This window comes from Callionymus lyra, chromosome 8 (genome assembly GCF_982586985.1).
Source record: "Callionymus lyra chromosome 8, fCalLyr1.hap1.1, whole genome shotgun sequence".
NCBI classification, from domain to species: Eukaryota; Metazoa; Chordata; class Actinopteri; order Syngnathiformes; family Callionymidae; genus Callionymus; species Callionymus lyra.
The window spans coordinates 25014696-25038068 of NC_141825.1; the positions used below are offsets into that span (position 1 = coordinate 25014696).

The window sequence follows — 23373 nt, forward strand, 5'->3', positions numbered from 1 at the left end:
TCATGACTACACTGTCACTACACACGTAACCACACAACATGACTACCCATCATGACCACACACACCTTGACTACACATCTTGACTACAGATACTGTCAATACCTGTGTCATTTACACACAAAACTACATAACTACGAACAGTGACCACACAATGTGACTACATGACAAAAAAACGTTACTACACACTATGACTACACATTGGTATTCACAACATGAACACACACATCTTGACTACACATACTGTCAATACCTGTGTCATTTACACACAAACCTACATAACTACGAACAGTGACCACACAATATGACTACATGACAACAAAACGTTACTACACACTATGACTACACATTGGTATTCACATCATGAATACACACCGGAACTACCCAAAATTACATTGACATTGTGATAACACAACTTAACTACAAAACTTTAATACACATGGTGACAACAAAACGTAACAACACACTGATTAAACCTCAAAAAACACAGTGACTACACAACTTCAATATACAGTGGTATGAAAAAGGCTTGTACATTTTCATGATTTTCCTTTATAAATCATTGGTTGTTTGGATAAAAAATCCAGTTAAATATATCTTATAGGAGACGAACACAGTGATATTTGAGAAGTGAAATAAAGTTTATATGATTTACAGAACGTGTGCAAGAATTATTTAAACAAAATTAGGCATGTGCATAAATTTAGCCATCCTTATATCATATTGATTTTAATACCTTTAGCACTAATTATTGGAACTCAAAATTGGTTAGGTAACCTCAGTGACCCTTGACCTCCATACACAGGTGAGTCCAATCATGAGAAAGGGTATTTAAGGAGGTCAATTGTAAGTGTTTCTCCTCTTTGCATCTTCTCTGAAGAGTGGAAACATGGGAGCCTCAAAACAACTCTCAAATGAGCTGAAAACAATGATTGTTCACATCATGGTTCAGGGGAAGGATATACAAAGCTATCTCAGAGATTTAAGCTCTCAGTTTCAACCGTGAGGAACATTGTGAGGAAATGGAAGACCACAGGCACAGTTCTAGTTAAGGCCCGGAGTGGCAGACCACGGATAATCTCAGATAAACAGAGGCGCAGGATGGTGAGAACCGTCACAGTCAACCCACAGAGTAATGCAGGAAAAGCCTTTTCTCTGCACACGCCACAAGCGGGGTCGCTTGAGGTATGCTAAAGCACATTTGGACAAGCTAGCTTCATTAAACTTTTTCATACCACTGTACATGATGGTTACACAATATCAATACACACAGTGGCAACACAATGCAACTACACACTGTGACTACACACAGCAGGTGTGTGTTGATAAGATTGTACATCGACATTGTTTCATCTCTATTTTTCAATGCGAAAACACAACTTTCTGGAGACGACAACTCTTTGGACACTGAGTTGAAGACACACTGAACCATCAGGTCTCACCTGAGGTGGAGCTGCTGGAAGGAGACGCTGCTAGTCTGGTGCTGGTCGTGGAGGACGATGAAGGCGTGGAGGACGTTCTGACCACGGACGAGGTTCTTGACGAAGATGAAGCAGAACTCTTGGTCCAAGAAGCTTTGGACAGCAGCCCGAGAGGCTTGGCGGCGTCGGGAGTCTGAGGCCACAGACCGAGGACGGAGAAGGTCCGGTGACCCTCCCTGGACTGCCCTGCTCCATCGGTGCTACCGGGGGCCCGCTGAGCCCGGACCTCAGCCCAGACGCCGCTCCTGGTCCGGGCCAAAACCTGAGCCGCTCTCACTCCCGACTCCGCCTCGGGCCAGACGGAGGTTCTCGTCTCAAAGTTCTCCCGGAGCGCTGCTACGACACGCCCCGAGGCATCTGTGGGGTCGTCCAAGGTCGAACCCGCCCGCGAGTCCTGGACACTCGCTCCGGCTGAAACACAGAACCACATGAAGTCAGACCAAGATAAACCTTTTGTTTTATATCAGAGCTTCAGCTTCAACTGAACATCTGGGTTCAGTCGGGGGTAGGAAGTAACACAGTCAGAGCTTGACCTCTGAACTCATGAGGAGTGACATCATCAAAGTGCGTTCAGACGACATGCGCTGGCGCTGGAATGAGGAGCTGCAGCATCTGCCTGACAACAGTGGAGCAGACGTGGGCGTCTTCAGAGACTCAGAGAAGAAGTGATAGATCAGCTGCTGACGAAGGAGGAGAAGCTCAGAGGGAGAGAAGACTGTCCTGATGAAAACATGAATCTATACCTTTACTGATCCTATCAGTCAATGAACGAGTGATGAGTTGAACACCATTTTGTTTTAGCTCTACCCTCATCCATTCATCAGCAATCCATGATATATTTATCCATCATTTCATCATAATTCCATCTATAATTCATTAATTACTTCTAGCTCTATCATCCTTTATTAATTCATCCATCCATCATATATGTATTGATCCATATTTCATTATCAATTCATTCTACATCCATCATCCATCCATCATATATCTATTTATTTCGATTTCATCATTCATTTATTCATCATTTGTCCAAGATCGTTCATGCATTCAATTCAACCATTATCATCTATTCATCAATCAATTCCTCATCCATCCATCCATTCACCCTTCATCCATTCACCCTAGATCTATCATCGAGTCAATCTAAGCTTCATCATTGAAGCGAGAGTTCACCCAAAATTTCAACTCAACTCATTTTCTACTCGCCCTCATGTCGACTAATGTTGGATTCTTTTTAGAGTAATCTGTTCTTTTTCGGAGTTATAGACAAAAACGTTTGTTCATTTTAATGTAGCGACTGGAGCTCAGTTGTCTTCGTCTTCATCCAAATAGACACTTAAAAACTAAAAATACCTCCAAAGTGCTCGTCTGTAGCGTCCATCCTGTATTGAAGCCTCAAGGTGAGAAATTATTAATAAAAAAATTAATTAAGTTTATATTTTAAGTTTGTTTGTAGCAGAAATGATTAGACTTTCAGTTCCTGCCTGATGTATTTCCTCTTTGAAACACGTAGCAAGTGTCAGTGCATAAGCCTTCTAGCCTGGCGGCATGAATGACTACAGGCCAGAAGCACTCACTCCGATCATAGCGAAGTGTATTGAGCGAGTAGTGCTGGCCATCATTCAGAGCAACATACCTGACACACTGGACCCCCTACAGTATGCCTACTGGTCCAACATATCCACCTCAGATGCCATTGCTGCTGCCCTCCATTATCCCCTCCTCCACCTCGACAATAAACCATATATACATTCATATGCATACACCACCGCAGGGTCCACAGTAGAGCCGCCTCCGTCCTCAAGGATCCCACGCACCCCCAGCACGGTCTGTTCACACTCCTGTCCTCAGGCCGCAAGTACAGGAGTGTGAAGTGTAGAACGAGACTGAAAAACTCTTTCTTTCGAACCGCCATCAGACTCCTCCACAGTTAAACCACATCCACCTCATGCACTACTTGTACTTTTGTTGCTGTGTTTTTAGTTCCTTCAAATGTATAAATATTTATTTCTATATATATATATATATATATGTATGTTTATACTGTGCACTTTTGTTGGGGGTACAAAGGAAGAATTTCATGGTACATAGTACCTATGACAATAAACGCTTTGAATCTTGAAAAGCAAGTTTTGAATACAGACTATTAAAAAGAAATTCTGAACAATTCCTCAGGTCGTGGCTTCAACACAAGATGGACGTTACAGTCGAGCAGTTTGGAGATATTTGGATGTTTTTAAGTGTCTTTTTGGACGAAGATGAAGATGAAGACGAACACAACTGAGCTCCAATCGCTACATAAAAATGAAATGAACGTCTATAAGCCTATAATCCATCTTCCATCCATCTATTCATTTATCCATCAATCATCCATCATCTCTCCCATCAGTTGGACATGCCTCATAAAAAGGTGAAGGGGCTTCTCTCCATGTGAAGGAGCAGAAGATCTACTCTGAGTCTCTCTGGGATGACTGAGCATCACTTCCTAGACCAAAGGTCATTTGAAGATCATAGCAGTAGTTCTGTCTTGTCTCTCGAGACTCGGTGGAGGATGAGATGTTGTAACTGGAGATGTTGATCAGACTCTAGTTCTGGACACGGTGAGCAGCATATGTACGCCAGCTGGAGGTGTTTCACCCCCAACTCTTCTCCACCTGCTCCGACTGAGAGCGACATACGGACCTCCAGATCCGTGACCCGGCACAGAGACCAGGGGCGAAACCTGGAGGGGAAAGAGATCCATGTGAGACCAGGACTCCTCACGTGTGCCAGCTGGACCACTTCAGACTCTTGGCTCTCGCTGAAGGTCCATAAATACCAACACGAGCGGCGCCAGCTCACTGAGGAACTACTACTTTCTGTCAGGTGATCCAAGTCATGTGACCCTCATCTGTTGCCTCTTTGTTATGAGAGACCAGAGCCACACATGGATGCTCACTGAGGGGAGGATGAATTATGAATGGAAGGTGAAGGAAGGAAGGATTAAGAATTAAGAAGGGGATGATGGAGGGGAGGGTGAATGATAGGAGGATGAAGGATGGATGAGGAGAGGATGAAGGAGGGTAGAATGAATGAAAGGAGGTTGCATGAAGGGATGTTGAAGGATGAGTATTGGAGGATGAAGGATGAAGGGGGGATGATTAAGGCTGGACATGGGAGAATAAAGGGTAAATGAAGGGAGGATGAATAAAGAAAGAATGAAGGATGGATGAGGGGAGGGTGAAGGATGGATATAAGGAGGTGAAGGATGGAGATAAGGAGGTGAAGGATAGATATAAGGAGGTGAAGGATGGATATAGAGGGTGAAGGATGGATATAAGAGGGTGAAGGTTGGATATAAGGTGGTGAAGGATGGATATAAGGAGGTGAAGGATGGATATAGAGGGTGAAGGATGGATATAAGAGGGTGAAGGTTGGATATAAGGTGGTGAAGGATGGATATAAGGAGGTGAAGGATGGATATAGAGGGTGAAGGATGGATATAAGAGGGTGAAGGTTGGATATAAGGAGGTGAAGGATGGATATAAGGAGGCGAAGGATGGATATAGAGGGTGAAGGATGGATATAAGAGGGTGAAGGTTGGATATAAGGTGGTGAAGGATGGATATAAGGGGGTGAAGGATGGATATAAGGGGGTGAAGGATGGATATAAGGAGGTGAAGGATGGATATAAGAGGGCGAAGGATGGATATAAGGGGGTGAAGGATGGATATAAGGAGGTGAAGGATGGATATAAGAGGGCGAAGGATGGATATAAGGGGGTGAAGGATAGATATAAGGAGGTGAAGGATAGATATAAGAGGGTGAAGGATGGATATAAGGGGGTGAAGGATGGATATAAGGAGGTGAAGGATGGATATAAGAGGGCGAAGGATGGATATAAGGGGGTGAAGGATGGATATAAGGAGGTGAAGGATGGATATAAGGAGGTGAATGATGAATATAAGGGGGTGAAGGATGGATATAAGAGGGTGAAGGATGGATATAAGGAGGTGAAGGATGGATATAAGGAGGTGAAGGATGGATGTCAGCGGGTGAAGGATGGATATAAGGAGGTGAAGGATGGATATAGAGGGTGAAGGATGGATATAAGGAGGTGAAGGATAGATATAAGGAGGTGAAGGATAGATATAAGGAGGTGAAGGATGGATATAAGAGGGTGAAGGATGGATATAAGGTGGTGAAGGATGGATATAAGGAGGTGAAGGATGGATATAAGGAGGTGAAGGATGGATATAAGGGGGTGAAGGATGGATATAAGGAGGTGAAAGATGGATATAAGGGGGTGAAGGATGGATATATGTGTGTGTGTGTGCGCATCTGTGTGTGCATCTGTGTGTGTGTGTGCATCTGTGTGTGTGTGTGTGTGTGTGTGTGTGTGTGTGTGTGTGTGTGTGTGTGTGTGTGTGTGTGAATCTGTGTGTGTGTGCATCTGTGTGTGTGTGTGTGTGTGTGTGTGTGTGTGTGTGTGTGTGTGTGTGTGTGTGCATCTGTGTGTGTGTGTGTGTGTGTGTGTGTGTGTGTGTGTGTGTGTGTGTGTGTGTGTGTGTGTGTATTGATCCTCCACTGCAGCACATGTCAGCTGCTGCAAGAAGCTGCATCTGTCGCTGCAGCAGCCAATCACAGAGCAGATCTCACGTGATTGGCTGCAGAGTCTTGAGGATCATCAATGTGTTTGAGTGACTGATGTGACAGTTTGACACGCGTCACTCAAACCTGCGCTCAGCAGGGGTCACGACAGGGGATGGAGGTGAAGGATGGATATAAGAGGGCGAAGGATGGATATAAGGGGGTGAAGGATGGATATAAGGAGGTGAAGGATGGATATAAGGAGGTGAATGATGAATATAAGGGGGTGAAGGATGGATATAAGAGGGTGAAGGATGGATATAAGGAGGTGAAGGATGGATATAAGGAGGTGAAGGATGGATGTCAGCGGGTGAAGGATGGATATAAGGAGGTGAAGGATGGATATAGAGGGTGAAGGATGGATATAAGGAGGTGAAGGATAGATATAAGGAGGTGAAGGATAGATATAAGGAGGTGAAGGATGGATATAAGAGGGTGAAGGATGGATATAAGGTGGTGAAGGATGGATATAAGGAGGTGAAGGATGGATATAAGGAGGTGAAGGATGGATATAAGGGGGTGAAGGATGGATATAAGGAGGTGAAAGATGGATATAAGGGGGTGAAGGATGGATATAAAGAGGTGAAGGATGGATGTAAGCGGGTGAAGGATGGAAATAAGGAGGTGAAGGATGGATATAGAGGGTGAAGGATGGATATAAGGAGGTGAAGGATAGATATAAGGAGGTGAAGGATGGGTATAAGGGGCTGAAGGATGGATATAAAGAGGTGAAGGATGGATATAAGGGGCTGAAGGATGGATATAGAGGGTGAAGGATGGATATAAGAGGGTGAAGGTTGGATATAAGGTGGTGAAGGATTGATATAAGAGGGTGAATGATGGATATAAGGGGTGAAGGATGGATATAAAGAGGTGAAGGATGGATGTAAGCGGGTGAAGGATGGAAATAAGGAGGTGAAGGATGGATATAGAGGGTGAAGGATGGATATAAGGAGGTGAAGGATAGATATAAGGAGGTGAAGGATGGGTATAAGGGGCTGAAGGATGGATATAAAGAGGTGAAGGATGGGTATAAGGGGCTGAAGGATGGATATAAAGAGGTGAAGGATGGATATAAGGAGGCGAAGGATGGATATAGAGGGTGAAGGATGGATATAAGGAGGTGAAGGATAGATATAAGGAGGTGAAGGATGGGTATAAGGGGCTGAAGGATGGATATAAAGAGGTGAAGGATGGATATAAGGAGGCGAAGGATGGATATAGAGGGTGAAGGATGGATATAAGAGGGTGAAGGTTGGATATAAGGTGGTGAAGGATTGATATAAGAGGGTGAATGATGGATATAAGGGGTGAAGGATGGATATAAGTAAGTAAGTAAGTAAGTAATATATATTTATATAGCGCTTTTCGAGACCAGGGTCACAAAGCGCTTTAACAATCAAAACAATACTCAAAACAGTACATACTTCAAAGATCAAGACAACACCGAGAACAACACAGGAGTTCGAGAAATTCAAGGAAAAGCCTGAACAAATAGAAACGTCTTAAGATGTTTCTTAAAGGAGTCAGTAGATCCATCAAGCGCAAAGAGAGAGGAAGATTGTTCCAAAGCTTAGGAGCAAGAGGGTGAAGGATTGATATAAGAGGGTGAAGGATGGATATAAGAGGGTGAAGGATAGATATAAGAGGGTGAAGGATGGATATAAAGGGGTGAAGGATGGATATAAGGGGGTGAAGGATGGATATAAGAGGGTGAAGGATGGATATAAGGGGGTGAAGGATGGATATAAGAGGGTGAAGGATGGATATAAGGGGGTGAAGGATAGATATAAGAGGGTGAAGGATTGATATAAAGGGGTGAAGGATAGATATAAGAGGGTGAAGGATGGATATAAAGGGGTGAAGGATGGATATAAAGGGGTGAAGGATGGATATAAGAGGGCGAAGGATGGATATAAGAGGGTGAAGGATGGATATAAGAGGGTGAAGGATGGATATAAAGGGGTGAAGAATGGATATAAGGGGGTGAAGGATGGATATAAGAGGGTGAAGGATGGATATAAAGGGGTGAAGGATGGATATAAGAGGGCGAAGGATGGATATAAGGGGGTGAAGGATGGATATAAGAGGGTGAAGGATGGGTAGAAGGTGGTGAAGGATGGATATAAGGAGGTGAAGGATGGATATAAGGAGGTGAAGGATGGATATAAGGAGGTGAAGGATGGATGTAAGAGGGTGAAGGATGGATGTAAGGAGGTGAAGGATGGATAAAAGGAGGTGAAGATATAAAAGAAGGAAAGAGAGTGAGGGATGTAGAAAAACTATGAGAGGAAACATCTCTGACAGCAGCTGTTTCTGCTGCAGTTTCTACGGCAACACAGGGATGCTGTCACCAAGGGAACCATTCACAGTTAAAAACAGAACTCAGTTCTGACACCACAGCTGTACTGTATCTTCATCATCATCATCTTCATCTTCATCTTCTGTCTCCTCATCATCATCTTCATCATCCTCTTCCTCCTCATCTTCACCATCATCATCATCATCTTCATCTTCTTTCTCCTCATCATCATCTTCATCATCCTCTTCCTCCTCATCTTCACCATCTTCATCATCATCATCTTCATCTTCATCACCATCATCCTCATCTTCTTCATAATCATCTTCTTCCTTATCATTCTCTTCCTCATCATCTTCATCACCTTCATCATCATCATCATCTTCCTCATCTTCATCATCATCATCTTCTTTCTCTTCATCTTCTTCCTCATCATCTTCATCCTCATCTTCCTCATCATCCTCCTCTTCTTCCTCATCATCCTCCTCTTCTTCCTCATTATCTTCCTCATCCTCATCTTCTTCATCAACTTGACCTTTAAAGTATATACTTTATTGAATATTGTTTTGATTGTTTAAGCGCTTTGTGACCCTGGTCTGTAAAAGCGCTTTATAAATAAAAATTACTTACTTACTTACTCTTCATCATCTTCACCATAATTCTCTTCTTCTTCCTCATCATCTTCCTCTTCATCATCATCTTCCTCATCATCTTCATCATGATCATCTTCTTTCTCTTCATCATCTTCATCATCATCTTCCTGTTCACCCTCCTCTTCTTCCTCATCTTCTTCATCATCTTCATCATCATCATCTTCATCATCATCTACTCCATCATCCTCCTCTTCTTCTTCTTCTTCATCATCCTCATCTTCCTCATCATCTTCCTCATCTTCTTTATCATCATCATCTTCCTCATCATCCTCCTCTTCTTCCTCATCATCCTCATCATCTTCATCAACATCATCATCATCTTCCTCATCTTCTTCATCATCTTCTTCTTCATCATCTTCTTCTTCATCATCTTCTTCTTCATCATCTTCATCATCACCATCATCCTTCTCTTCTTCCTCCTCATGTTCATCTTCCGCATCATCTTCCTTATCCTCCTCATCCTCATTATCTTCATCTTCATCTTCATCTTCATATTCATCTTCCTCATCCTCATCTTCACCATCTTCACCATCTTCACCATCTTCTTCTTCATCATCTTCATCACCATCATCCTTCTCTTCTTCCTCCTCATGTTCATCTTCACCATCTTCACCATCATCCTTATCTTCACCATCTTCACCATCATCATCAACTTCCTCACCATCTTCATCCTCATCTTCATCATCATCATAATCATCATCATAATCATCATCTTTAGTTAATTGATTCATTAATGGTCATAATTGTCGTTTTATTTTTAAATGAGGTTAATCTTGTGTGTGTGCGTGCACATGTGTGTGTGTGCATCTGTGTGTGTGTGTGCGCATCTGTGTGTGCATCTGTGTGTGTGTGTGCATCTGTGTGTGTGTGTGTGTGTGTGTGTGTGTGTGTGTGTGTGAATCTGTGTGTGTGTGCATCTGTGTGTGTGTGTGTGTGTGTGTGTGTGTGTGTGTGTGTGTGTGTGTGTGTGCATCTGTGTGTGTGTGTGTGTGTGTGTGTGTGTGTGTGTGTGTGTGTGTGTGCATCTGTGTGTGTGTGTGTGTGTGTGTGTGTGTGTGTGTGTGTGTGTGTGTGTATTGATCCTCCACTGCAGCACATGTCAGCTGCTGCAAGAACCTGCATCTGTCGCTGCAGCAGCCAATCACAGAGCAGATCTCACGTGATTGGCTGCAGAGTCTTGAGGATCATCAATGTGTTTGAGTGACTGATGTGACAGTTTGACACGCGTCACTCAAACCTGCGCTCAGCAGGGGTCACGACAGGGGTCACGACAGGGGTGACGACAGGGGTGACGACAGAGGTCACGACAGGGGTCACGACAGGGGTCACGACAGGGGTGACGACAGGGGTGACGACAGGGGTGACGACAGAGGTCACGACAGGGGTCACGACAGGGGTGACGACAGGGGTGACGACAGGGGTGACGACAGGGGTGACGACAGGGGTCACGACAGGGGTCACGACAGGGGTCACGACAGGGGTCACGACAGGGGTCACGAAAGGGGTCACGACTCTGAGCTGCAGCTATGTGTGACGTGTGTGTCACTTGACTCAGCAGCAGAGGAACATGTGGTCTGCACACGCTCAGATGGATCCTGGCTTCCATCCAAGTCACATGACCAGCTCATTAGCATCTTTGACTGGAGCAGACTCTTAGCATCAGTTCATGGTGTTGGTTAGAGACTCACAAATCATTGTGTGTTTGTTTGTGTATATGTGCGTGTATATGTGTGTTTGTTTGTGGAAATGTGTGTGTATATGTGTATGTGTATTTGTTTGTGTAAATGTGTGTGTATGTGTATTTGTTTGTGGAAATTTGTGTATGTGTATTTGTTTGTGTAAATGTGTGTGTATATGTTTTTTTTTGTTTGTGTAAATGTGTGTATATGTTTTTTTGTTTGTGTAAATGTGTATATGTTTTTTTGTTTGTGTAAATGTGTGTGTACATGTGTATTTGTTTGTGTTAATGTGTCATTTGTTTGTGTAAATGTGTGTATGTGTATTTGTTTGTGTAAATGTGTGTGTATATGTTTTTTTTTGTTTGTGTAAATGTGTGTATATGTTTTTTTGTTTGTGTAAATGTGTATATGTTTTTTTGTTTGTGTAAATGTGTGTGTACATGTGTATTTGTTTGTGTTAATGTGTCATTTGTTTGTGTAAATGTGTGTATGTGTATTTGTTTGTGTAAATGTGTGTGTATATGTATATTTGTTTGTGTTAATGTGTGTATATGTGTATTTGGGTGTTTATGTGTATGAATACGTGTCTTTTTTTTTGTGTGTGTACATGTGTAGTTGGGTGTTTTCGTGTGTGTATATGTGTATTCGGGTGATTTTGTGTGTGTATGTGTATTAGGGTGCTTTTGTGTGTGTACATATGTCTTCGAGTGTTTATGTGTGTGTATATCTGTATTGGGTGTTTTTGTGTGTGTATATGTGTATTTGGGTGTTTTTGTGTGTGTATATCTGTATTCGAGTGTTTATTTGTGTGTGTGTATATCTGTATTCAGGTGCTTTTGTGTGTATGTGTATTCGGGTGCTTTTGTGTGTGTATTCCGGTGTTATGTGTGAGTATGTGTATTCGTGTGTATATGTGTATTCGAGTGTTTATTTGTATGTGTGTATAAGTGTATTCAGGTGCTTTTGTGTGTGTATGTGTATTCGGGTGTTTATGTGTATATGTGTATTTGGGTGTTTTTGTGTGTATGGGTATTCAAGTGTTTAATTGTTTATTTGTGTGTGTGGGTATTCGAGTAGTCATTTGTGTGTGTGTGTATTCGAGTGTTTATGTGTGTAAATGTGTATTTGTGTGTGTTTGTGTGTGTGTGTATTCGAGTGTTTATTTGTTTATTTGTGTGTGTGGGTATTCAAGTGTTTATTTGTGTGTGTGTGTATTCAAGTGTTTATTATTGTGTGTGTGTGTGTATTCAAGTGTTTATTTGTGTGTGTCTGTATATTACAGTGTTTATTTGTGTGTGTGTGTGTGTGTGTGTGTGTGTGTGTGTGTGTGTGTGTGTGTGTGTATTCAAGTGTTTATTTGTGTGTGTGTATTCCAGTGTTTATTTGTGTGTGTGTATTCAAGTGTTTGTTTGTGTGTGTGTGTATTCAAGTGTTTATTTGTGTGTGTGTGTGTGTGTGTGTATTCAAGTGTTTATTTGTGTGTGTGTGTGTATTCAAGTGTTTATTTGTCTGTGTGTATTCAAGTGTTTATTTGTGTGTGTGTGTGTGTGTGTATTCCAGTGTTTATTTATGTATGTGTATTCCAGTGTTTATTTGTGTGTGTGTGTGTGTGTGTGTGTGTATTCCAGTGTTTATTTATGTGTGTGTATTCAAGTGTTTATTTGTGTGTGTGTGTGTGTATTCAAGTGTTTATTTGTGTGTGTGTGTGTGTTTTCGAGTGTTCATTTTTACGACCTAAACATGTATTCTGTGTTTTCACCAGTGATTTTAACAACACACTGGATCCACTGACGTCACACACACACCAGCCTTGTTGGTTAAATATTAAACACAACTTTACTTCTTGAAGGTTCTGAGGATGAAGACATGAAACACTGATCCATCCTCAGCCAATAAGACGCGAGTCAAAGCTAAACAAACACTATTTAACATTTGTTTGGCAAAACAACCAAATCATCAGTTACTGGTAACATCTTTCATGTGTGTGTGTGTCTCTGCATGTGTGTGTGTCTGTCTATGTATGTGCATGTGTGTGTGACTGTGTGTATACATTTGTGACTGTGTGTATATTTGTTTATGTGTGTGTGACTGTGTATAAAAGGTGTATGTGCGACTGTTTGTGTATTTGTTTATGTGCATGTGTGTGCGACTGTGAGTATAAAAGGTGTATGTGAGTGTGTGTATATATGTGTGTCTCTTGGGGTCTGTGTGCGTTTTTGTGTGTGCATCGGTGTTGCGCGTCTAAGTGTGCGTCTATGAATCCATGTCTGTCTGTGTATTTTTTCATCTGTGTGTTTGTGTTTCTTTGTTTGTGTCTGTGTTTTTGCATCTGTGTGTTTGCGTTTCTTTGTTTGTGTCTGTGTGTTTTTGCATCTGTGTGTTTGTGTTTCTTTGTTTGTGTCTATGTGTTTTTGCATCTGTGTGTTTGTGTCTGTGTCTTTTTGCATCTGTGTGTTTGTGTTTCTTTGTTTGTGTCTGTGTTTTTGCATCTGTGTGTTTGCGTTTCTTTGTTTGTGTCTGTGTGTTTTTGCATCTGTGTGTTTGTGTTTCTTTGTTTGTGTCTATGTGTTTTTGCATCTGTGTGTTTGTGTCTGTGTGTTTTTGCATCTGTGTGTTTGTGTTTCTTTGTTTGCGTCTGTGTTTTTGCATCCGTGTGTTTGTGTTTCTTTGTTTGTGTCTGTGTGTTTTTGCATCTGTGTGTTTGTGTTTCTTTGTTTGCGTCTGTGTTTTTGCATCCGTGTGTTTGTGTTTCTTTGTTTGTGTCTGTGTGTTTTTTTTGCATCGGTGCGTTGTGTTTCTTTGTTTATGTCTGTGTGTTTTTGCATCTATGTGTTTGTGTTTGTTTTTTTGCATCTGTGTGTTTGTGTTTCTTTGTTTGCGTCTGTGTGTTTTTGCATCTGTGTGTTTGTGTTTCTTTGTTTGCGTCTGTGTTTTTGCATCCGTGTGTTTGTGTTTCTTTGTTTGTGTCTGTGTGTTTTTTTTGCATCGGTGCGTTTGTGTTTCTTTGTTTATGTCTGTGTGTTTTTGCATCTGTGTGTTTGTGTTTTTTCATCTGTGTGTTTGTGTTTCTTTGTTTGCGTCTGTGTGTTTTTGCATCTGTGTGTTTGTGTTTCTTTGTTTGCTTCTGTGTTTTTGCATCGGTGCGTTTGTGTTTCTTTGTTTATGTCTGTGTGTTTTTGCATCTGTGTGTTTGTGTTTGTGTTTTTGCATCTGTGTGTTTGTGTTTCTTTGTTTGTGTCTGTGTGGTTTTTCATCTGTGTGTTTGTGTTTCTTTGTTTGTGTCTGTGTGGTTTTTCATCTGTGTGTTTGTGTTTCTTTGTTTGCGTCTGTGTTTTTGCATCCGTGTGTTTGTGTTTCTTTGTTTGTGTCTGTGTGTTTTTGCATATGTGTGTTTGTGTTTCTTTGTTTGTGTGTTTTTTTGCATCGGTGTGTTTGTGTTTCTTTGTTTATGTCTGTGTGTTTTTGCATCTGTGTGTTTGTGTTTTTGCATCTGTGTGTTTGTGTTTCTTTGTTTGCGTCTGTGTTTTTGCATCCGTGTGTTTGTGTTTCTTTGTTTGTGTCTGTGTGTTTTTGTATATGTGTGTTTGTGTTTCTTTGTTTGTGTGTTTTTTTGCATCGGTGTGTTTGTGTTTCTTTGTTTATGTCTGTGTGTTTTTGCATCTGTGTGTTTGTGTTTTTGCATCCGTGTGTTTGTGTTTCTTTGTTTGCGTCTGTGTTTTTGCATCCGTGTGTTTGTGTTTCTTTGTTTGTGTCTGTGTGTTTCTGTATATGTGTGTTTGTGTTTCTTTGTGTGTTTTTTTTGCATCGGTGTGTTTGTGTTTCTTTGTTTATGTCTGTGTGTTTTTGCATCTGTGTGTTTGTGTTTTTGCATCTGTGTGTTTGTGTTTCTTTGTTTGCGTCTGTGTTTTTGCATCCGTGTGTTTGTGTTTCTTTGTTTGTGTCTGTGTGGTTTTGCATCTGTGTGTTTGTGTTTCTTTGTTTGCGTCTGTGTTTTTGCATCTGTGTGTTTGTGTTTCTTTGTTTGCGTCTGTGTGTTTTTGCATCTGTGTGTTTGTGTTTCTTTGTTTGTGTCTGTGTGTTTTTGCATATGTGTGTTTGTGTTTCTTTGTTTGTGTCTGTGTGGTTTTGCATCTGTGTGTTTGTGTTTCTTTGTTTGCGTCTGTGTTTTTGCATCTGTGTGTTTGTGTTTCTTTGTTTGCGTCTGTGTGTTTTTGCATCTGTGTGTTTGTGTTTCTTTGTTTGTGTCTGTGTGTTTTTGCATATGTGTGTTTGTGTTTCTTTGTTTGTGTCTGTGTGGTTTTGCATCTGTGTGTTTGTGTTTGTTTGCGTCTGTGTTTTTGCATCCGTGTGTTTGTGTTTCTTTGTTTGTGTCTGTGTGTTTTTGCATATGTGTGTTTGTGTTTCTTTGTTTGTGTCTGTGTGTTTTTGCATCCGTTTGTGTGTCTGTGTGTGTCTGCGTCAGAATCGATGAAAGTCATGTTGACCCTGGAAGACTCGCTGAGCTCCTTGGAGGAGGTATGTGTCGTCTCAGTGCTGATCACGTCTGATGATGTCGAGGTGTCAGTCGGTCACAGAAGGTTCTGGTTCCGACCCACTCACTGCAGCCGAGCTGATGCGGCGCCGACCGGTTGCCATGGCGACCGATCGACTTTGAGGATGAAGATCAGTGAAGATCCGAAAGACTCGGTAGATCCGACTCCTGCTGCAACTCATGAGTCATTCGCCAAACGACTCGACTCACCAGCAGATGGTTGATCTCAAGTGTCAATCAAGTTGTGTTGATTTTGTTCTCGAGTCAAAGGACGAGCCACAAAAAAAAAAATCCAACTCAAACCTTAAAACACGTGACGCGTCACATGATGAACAAACAGCTTCCAAATCTGGAATTAATGTCAGTGACGTCACAGCACAGAAGGTCATAACACACCGGGATTTAATCAGTTCACAGCAGCTACACAAACACACACACACAACACAAACACACAACAACTACACAATATGTGAAACAGATTCCTATGAAGGTCTCTAATCAGCTGTCAATCATCCGTGATTCGATAACGATAGAAGCAGTGAGCGCGCGCACAGGAGACACACGCACACAGACAGGCACACACACACACACACGCACGCAGCCATATTGCATAACAACAATCGGAACCAGCGTCTCACCGTCAGCCGAGCCGAACTGGATCAGCAGCATCAGGACCGCGCTCGCGTTCACGCGCCACCGGGCCGTGGTTCGGTCCGGAACCCGCCTCTGGGTCCGGTCTCGCGGCGTCCCGGACCTCCGCGCAGACGCCCCCGCTCCGGGTCCGCCGGGCAGGTGTTCGGGCGCCATCGGAACCAGATAATCCTGAGGCGCGGGCACGTCTAACGGCGCCGCGGCGCGGAGAGACGTCCGAACGGTTCGGTTCCGACGAGGCGGACTTCGTTCTCCATCAGCCCCAGATACGAGGTTCGGAGGCGCGGACGAGTTGTTCTACCTGCTGGTGTGTGTGTGTGTTTGCGCGTGTGTGTGTGTCAGACTGTGATGCTGCTGTGCGTCAGGCTGCGTCCTCCTTCACAATAAAAGCACATCAATCACATGAATTGATCCACGAGATCTTTTAATGTGGTTTTATAACAGGATGACGTCACAGTCATTTTAATTAAAAATGATCTTGTGGTTTTAAGATCAAAAGAGTTAAAGATCAGCGTTTAAACTTCTATTTTAATATTTGATTTAGGGTTAGTTGTTCGCCTTTTAAATAGTCATGAGTCAAATATTTAAGAAACTTAATTTCTTATTTTTGGTCGAACTTATGTTATTTTCGTCCACAAAATGTGTCATTTTTAGATCATTTTATTTTTTTACTCTTTGACCTTCACTTGTTGATTGACATCCAAACGCGTTTGTCAGATGAGAAACATTGAAACACTTTGTTTTGAAAATACTGTCGTTGAAAAACGAGTGAAAATATAATTTTTTCATTTTTCATCTTAAGATTTCTTGACGTCACGGTTGATTTCTGGGTCAGAAACTTGACTTTAAAGCCATTTTAAGGTTTAAAAACAAAACAAAAGACGTTTATTTTGACGAGTCACATCCTGTGTTAGTTTGGCTGTGACGTCACGTTTGTACTTAATATTTAAAATTATTCTGTTTGAAGCAGTTTTCATGCGTGATCTGAATCTTGCTGAGCAGCAGTGCCCCCTGCTGGAGAGGAAAGAGTTTACACTTGTCACACTTCTGAAGCGGAACGTTTTTTTTTCATGGTCTTCAGGTCGTAGGGGGTCGTGGTTGGGGGTCAAAGGTCAAGCAGCAAGACATGTTGTGAAGGAAAAAGATTTTTAATTCAAAGTGAATTTGGACGTTTGACACCAAAACAAGAGTCACCAAGAAAAAAAAAAAAAATACAGTGAACCCTGGTGAACCGTCATGTGACTGATCATGTGACTGATCATGTGACTGATCATGTGACTGATCATGTGACCAACATTCTAGTCATGTTGTCGTGTGTGTTGTCGAGCATCGGTGTGTGTGTGAGTGTCGGGGTCACCAGGGTTCAAAGGAGACACAACAAAGTCAAGACGATTATTGGAAGTCTTTGATCCGGAACCAGCGCCCGGGTCTGAACCGGGTCAGAAGTCCTGGACCCTCGTCGGACCGGAGCAGCAGGTTCAACAGATCAACAGACGCAAGAGTCACATCGCTTACGTGAGCAAAACTAGCATAAATACATGGAGGGGGCGGAGACTACGGGCCTGATTGACAAGTAAAGCATTTTTTTTATAAGCCCTGACCGATCCCATATATGGTCGCGGCTGCAGATCCACTTCCTGAACACAGAAAACCCCAAAAATCACTCGCTCAGGGTTCGGCCCCCCGGAGTCTCTCCTGAGGGTTTCGGAACCACTTCCACACGCAGGTGATCGGCACATTCTCGCGCCAGAGCGTGACGAGAAACCACCGGAGAAGACACTCGACCTTCACCTGGAAACCATTGATTTTTCTCCAACATTTAAAACATTACGACCACCAGAGTCAACATGAAAATATCGTAAAACTGAAAATCACTCGTCGTTACAATCTTGATCCATCGAAACATTTACTAAACGATCCGAACAAAAGTTTTCCGTTGGTCGACTTGACTTGAACATTTCTAATAAAGTGCACGAGCTCCTGAAAGTTTCTCTTTTTCTTTTGATTCTAATCGTGAACTCGTCGCGTCCGAAGACACGTTTAGCGATCGTCCACCAGGGGGCGAGTGATTTGGGATTTTCGTGCGTCTGCAGCCGTCGTGAACTCAAACTTCAAAAAACAAAAAAACGACACACACTCCACAAATACATTCACCACAATAAAGCTTTTTTGTGTGTTTTCAGGCCCCGTTTTTTTTTTTTTGATTCTGTGCGGTTTTTCTCTTGGTGAAAAAAAACAACTTTCCCTGACGTTCTGAGGATACTACGAGTGACTAACCTTGGTCAGGGTCAGCCGCTTGTTCGCAGGAAGGCACTAAAGTGGGTACAGTACAGCGAGATAACAGCTCGGAGAAGGACTACGGCAGAATACTGACGCTAACGCACACCAACACCCGGAGAAGATCAAAGATCAATAAAACGTTACAGCAGTTTACAAATAAAAGTCACTTCAAAATAAAACAACACGGCTGCTTCACGGAGGCACGAGCAGGAAGTAGAGCAGGAGTCGAACGGCGTCGAGCGAGACATGAAACTTGAAACGGCGTTTTTTTCGCAGCGAGAAAAAGAGGCGGGCCGTCGAGACGTAGCAGCGTTTCCATGGATACATTCAGGATACCAACGGAAAAATAACTAAGTGACAGACGACGTAGCTTGGGTCGCCGTGACGACGTCTTTGGTGCAGCGAGCGAGCGAGAGAAGCAGCCAAGGCGGCGACGGGCCGCGCGCGGGTCAAGGCTCCGCCCTGAAGGAATGCGTCAAAAAAAACAACCAACCAACTTCAACACACGAAACGGGGGCGGCGACCTGTACTGAGAGTTCAAAAGGTCAACACTGAGAAGCGCCGTCGAATGTACACGCGTCCGAAGGAGAACGATCCGGCGCCGATGCGATGGGAACGACACGGCGACCCAGAGGCGTCTATAGATTGTATTGCAGGTCCAGTAAACAGCGACAATACTGCTGAGAGTTAAGAACGACGGTGAGTAGAAACTTTTTATAAAACCTTTAAATCATCTATTAAATCTCTATTTACAAACAAACTCTTCAGTCGAAGCCGCTAAAAGTCAAAAATCTCAAAAATCCACCACAAAAAGTCTGAAGTAAGTGCTGCGAGCCGGCGCAAAACCAGCTCCTGAAGTCTGACCACTAAGAAGGCACTGAGGCGGCGGGGGGGGGCGGGGTGCAGTTCCTCTGTCGACCACCAGAGGCCGACAGAAGCGAGACCTTGACGAAGGTTCCATTGATCCTCCTCCTCCACTTTATCACTCAAAAGAACGCGCGATTCAAACGAAATCTTGAAAACTGTCAATCAAAATTTGGCTGCTTCAGACAAGGAGGGGAGTCACATGATCGTCTAACGGCGTGATGGAGGATCAGTGAACCAAAGGAGTCCAAACGTATCCGCAGGTCTTTGGATCTCCACGTGGGTCCGAACACACTTCACACGTCAAAAGTCGTGGCGGCGGCGATGGCTTTAAACGGGGGTCGCGCTGGCGAGCGCGTGCTACACAAGGCAACAGAGATAAAGGGAAAAAAAAACGCCGGCGTCACGCCATGGGACAGCGATGTCCGACCACGCGAGTCCGTCCCTCTCTCCGCTGGTCCACGCTGTCTCGAAGTCCTCCAGAGGTGGCGCCGTGACGACCGAACGTTTTTTTTCAAAAGACGACGAGCGCCGCGATGATGTCATCGTCCCAACACGGCGGCGCTTCGTCAACACTTCCTCGTCATCATCATCATCATCACAAGGGTCTGTTTCTGGCTCCGGACCAGGTCGCGGCTCCGCTCCATTTGACCCCGGCCCTCCGGATCAGGACCACCTGCCGGGGTCCGGTCCGGCCCCTCAGATGAAGGAGTACTGGTGGCTGAGTTTGCTGGGGGGGAGGTGGAAGCCAGTGTAGGTGGAGGCCATGAAGGGGTGAGGGGGGCCCGGGAACTTGAACTGGTGGTGGTGGTGGTGGGGGGGGGCGAAGCTGGCCGGGTGGTGCGGGTGGACGGTGGGGGAGGGGAGCAGGCGGTGGGGGGGGCCGCCGATGCCCAGGGTCACCTGGTGAACTATAGCGCCTCCCGGCTGGTGGGAGAGACTGTAGCTGTGCGGCAGGAGCGGGGGGCGAGAGGGCAGCAGGGTGGCGCTGTGGGGGTAGGACAGCAGGGCGTGGGTGGGCGGGGGGCCGGCGGTGTGGGTGGGGCTGCTGTGCGGCAGGTGTGTGAAGGTGTGCACCGTGGGGGGGATGAAGGCGTGAGGACGCAGAGGCCCAAAGTTCCCGTTCCACTCTTTGCTGCCGTGGTTGGACAGGTACTGCTGCACCTGCGAGAGAAGGTCGTGAGGGGGTCTGTGGGAGGGGGGGTCACGGGACCGGCACACGGGGGGGGTCACTCACCTGTCCAAAGCCCAGAGGGGGGGGCTGCTGCCCATTCAGCTTCTGCTGCCAGGACAAGAGGGGGGCGGTGGGCAGGAGGGGGGGGACGGAGGAGGAGGCCGAACTCTGGAGCCCGCTGGTGGTGCAGCGCCCTTTGGACCTGGACCAGGACTCTGAAGGAAGAGAGACAAGAGGTGAGACTTGTGCTGGACCGAACATGTGACACACCTGAGCAGGTGAGACCAGAGCAAACAACAGCATGCAACAGGAAGAGAGTTGATACGAAGACGCAAGTTTCACTGTAAACCCTTGTGTCATTGAAACACTTGACGTCTGCCAATGTCGTGTCTAAAGTCGTGTCTAAAGTCGTGTCTAAAGTCGTGTCTAAAGTCGTGTCTAAAGTCGTGTCTAAAGTCGTGTCTAAAGTCGTGTCTAAAGTCGTGTCCCAAAGTCGTGTCCAAAGTCGTGTCCCAAAGTCGTGTCCCAAAGTCGTGTCCCAAAGTCGTGTCCCAAAGTCGTGTCCAAAGTCGTGTCCCAAAGTCGTGTCCCAAAGTCGTGTCCCAAAGTCGTGTCCCAAAGTCGTGTCCAAAGTCGTGTCCAAAGTCGTGTCAAAAGTCGTGTCCCAAAGTCGTGTCCCAAAGTCGTGTCCCAAAGTCGTGTCCCAAAGTCGTGTCCCAAAGTCGTGTCCCAGAGTCGTGTCCCAGAGTCGTGTCCCAAAGTCGTGTCCCAAAGTCGTGTCCCAAAGTCGTGTTCCAAAGTCGTGTCCAAAGTCGTGTCCCAAAGTCGTGTCCCAAAGTCGTGTCCCAAAGTCGTGTCCCAAAGTCGTGTCCCAAAGTCGTGTCCCAAAGTCGTGTCCCAAAGTCGTGTCCCAAAGTCGTGTCCAAAGTCGTGTCCCAAAGTCGTGTCCCAAAGTCGTGTCCCAAAGTCGTGTCCCAAAGTCGTGTCCCAAAGTCGTGTCCAAAGTCGTGTCCAAAGTCGTGTCCAAAGTCGTGTCCCAAAGTCGTGTCCAAAGTCGTGTCCAAAGTCGTGTCCACAGTCGTGTCCACAGTCGCGTCCACAGTCGCGTCCACTGTCGCGTCCACTGTCGCGTCCACTGTCGCGTCCACTGTCGCGTCCACTGTCGCGTCCAAAGTCTGGTCCAGTCGAGTCTTTTGTTTATTTGATAACTTGACAATAACTGTGTGAGGGAGACTCTGGAAAGGAAGACGCTGAGCTCTGGAAGAGTTCAAACACACACAGCTTCTCTCCACAACAGGATCCAGCAGAGAAAGAAGACCAGGAGACGGAGGAGAAGTCTTTATAATAAGGGATCTCGACTGGTCCGTTTCTCTGCTGGACCATCTAGTGTCACCTGTTAAACCCTCTAGAGTCCAGAGGTGGACCATATAGTCCAGCAGCGTCCATGAGGCCTGTGAAGCAGACGTGTGGAAACATCACAAGCATTTTGAGCGACCGGTCGATAAACCCAAGGCTTTGAGATCGAAACAGTAACAGCGCCCTCTAGGGGCTCTTGATGAAACATCACCCATCAAGACTAACTGTGAGACGTACCCGTCCTCTGCGCTCGAGCGTCGTTGTTGTGCTGGACCCTCATGGGCGGCACCACCATGGTCCTGACGGCACGAGGGGTCCGACCCTGGGCGGCCGCGGAGGTCAGCGGCGCCACGGCGGCGGCCAGCGGCGGGCAGTCGTTGCGGTTGTCCAGGTAACGGTAAGGACTGTTGCGAGGCGAGGCGGCGGATGTCGGCGAGCCCTCCACCGTGTCACAGCCGCTCTCCTGTCCGTCACGGCTGTCGTCTTCTGACATGCTGAGGTGGGGGGCAGGTCAAGAGGTCATGTAAGAATTATGATTAAATACTTGGTGCTAGACGACAATACCCTGAGCTGTTAAATATCAATACACTTAAATATTCCCATGTTTTTTCCACAATAAAAAATATTATACATTATCTCTCTTTTTTTGGCAGATAAATCATATTTTCTTTCTAAACATAGTTCTTTAATCGTTTGTATTTCAATAAAGTGTGAATAAAATAAGATCATTCAATTTTTTTATTTTTTTTTACAATGTTGCAATTAAACTTCCAGCAGTCATTACATCCTCCGCAGCTAAACGAACAATGAAATCCCGCAAGATCATGGTGATGACTGAGGATGAGAGGATACAGTGAGTCCAGCAGCTTTTAAAGCTGATGTTTGCACATATTTTGGATTGAAAAACAAATGAAAGCAGTTACGACTTCATCAAGAGTCATGTGGTCAGTAAATTCTTGACTCTGGTGTTGTGATAGTGTAGTAACAAGAATATATGTGTAGTATTGTCAAGTACTTGACTCTGGTGTTGTGATAGTGTAGTAACAAGAATATATGTGTAGTATTGTCAAGTACTTGACTCTGGTGTTGTGATAGTGTAGTAACAAGGATATATGTGTAGTATTGTCAAGTACTTGACTCTGGTGTTGTGATAGTGTAGTAACAAGGATATATGTGTAGTATTGTCAAGTACTTGACTCTGGTGTTGTGATAGTGTAGTAACAAGAATATATGTGTAGTATTGTCAAGTACTTGACTCTGGTGTTGTGATAGTGTAGTAACAAGAATATATGTGTAGTATTGTCAAGTACTTGACTCTGGTGTTGTGATAGTGTAGTAACAAGAATATATGTGTAGTATTGTCAAGTACTTGACTCTGGTGTTGTGATAGTGTAGTAACAAGAATATATGTGTAGTATTGTCAAGTACTTGACTCTGGTGTTGTGATAGTGTAGTAACAAGAATATATGTGTAGTATTGTCGAGTACTTGACTCTGGTGTTGTGATAGTGTAGTAACAAGGATATATGTGTAGTATTGTCAAGTACTTGACTCTGGTGTTGTGATAGTGTAGTAACAAGGATATATGTGTAGTATTGTCAAGTACTTGACTCTGGTGTTGTGATAGTGTAGTAACAAGAATATATGTGTAGTATTGTCAAGTACTTGACTCTGGTGTTGTGATAGTGTAGTAACAAGAATATATGTGTAGTATTGTCAAGTACTTGACTCTGGTGTTGTGATAGTGTAGTAACAAGAATATATGTGTAGTATTGTCAAG

General features: G+C 44.2%; 2 protein-coding genes across 3 annotated transcripts in view; both read right to left on the reverse strand.

Moving 5' to 3' along the window:
- Positions 1-16232, reverse strand: part of kiaa1549la (KIAA1549-like a) — a 42570-nt gene extending 26338 nt beyond the window's left edge. Inside the window, exons 1-2 of one of the 2 annotated variants that reach the window (XM_087796716.1) lie at positions 15908-16232; positions 1440-1889 (exon numbers count right to left, since the gene is read on the reverse strand). In XM_087796716.1, coding sequence (XP_087652842.1) covers positions 1440-1889; positions 15908-16076 — 619 coding nt within the window. In that variant the 5' untranslated portion in view covers positions 16077-16232. The remainder of the gene's footprint in view (positions 1-1439; positions 1890-15907) is intronic. The other variant, XM_087796715.1, reaches the window with a different exon arrangement.
- Positions 16233-17049: 817 nt separating this feature from the next.
- LOC148074364 (homeodomain-interacting protein kinase 3-like) overlaps positions 17050-23373 on the reverse strand; it is a 34226-nt gene continuing 27902 nt past the window's right edge. Inside the window, exons 16-18 of the mRNA XM_087796858.1 lie at positions 21832-22088; positions 20302-20453; positions 17050-20228 (exon numbers count right to left, since the gene is read on the reverse strand). Coding sequence (XP_087652984.1) covers positions 19764-20228; positions 20302-20453; positions 21832-22088 — 874 coding nt within the window. The 3' untranslated portion in view covers positions 17050-19763. The remainder of the gene's footprint in view (positions 20229-20301; positions 20454-21831; positions 22089-23373) is intronic.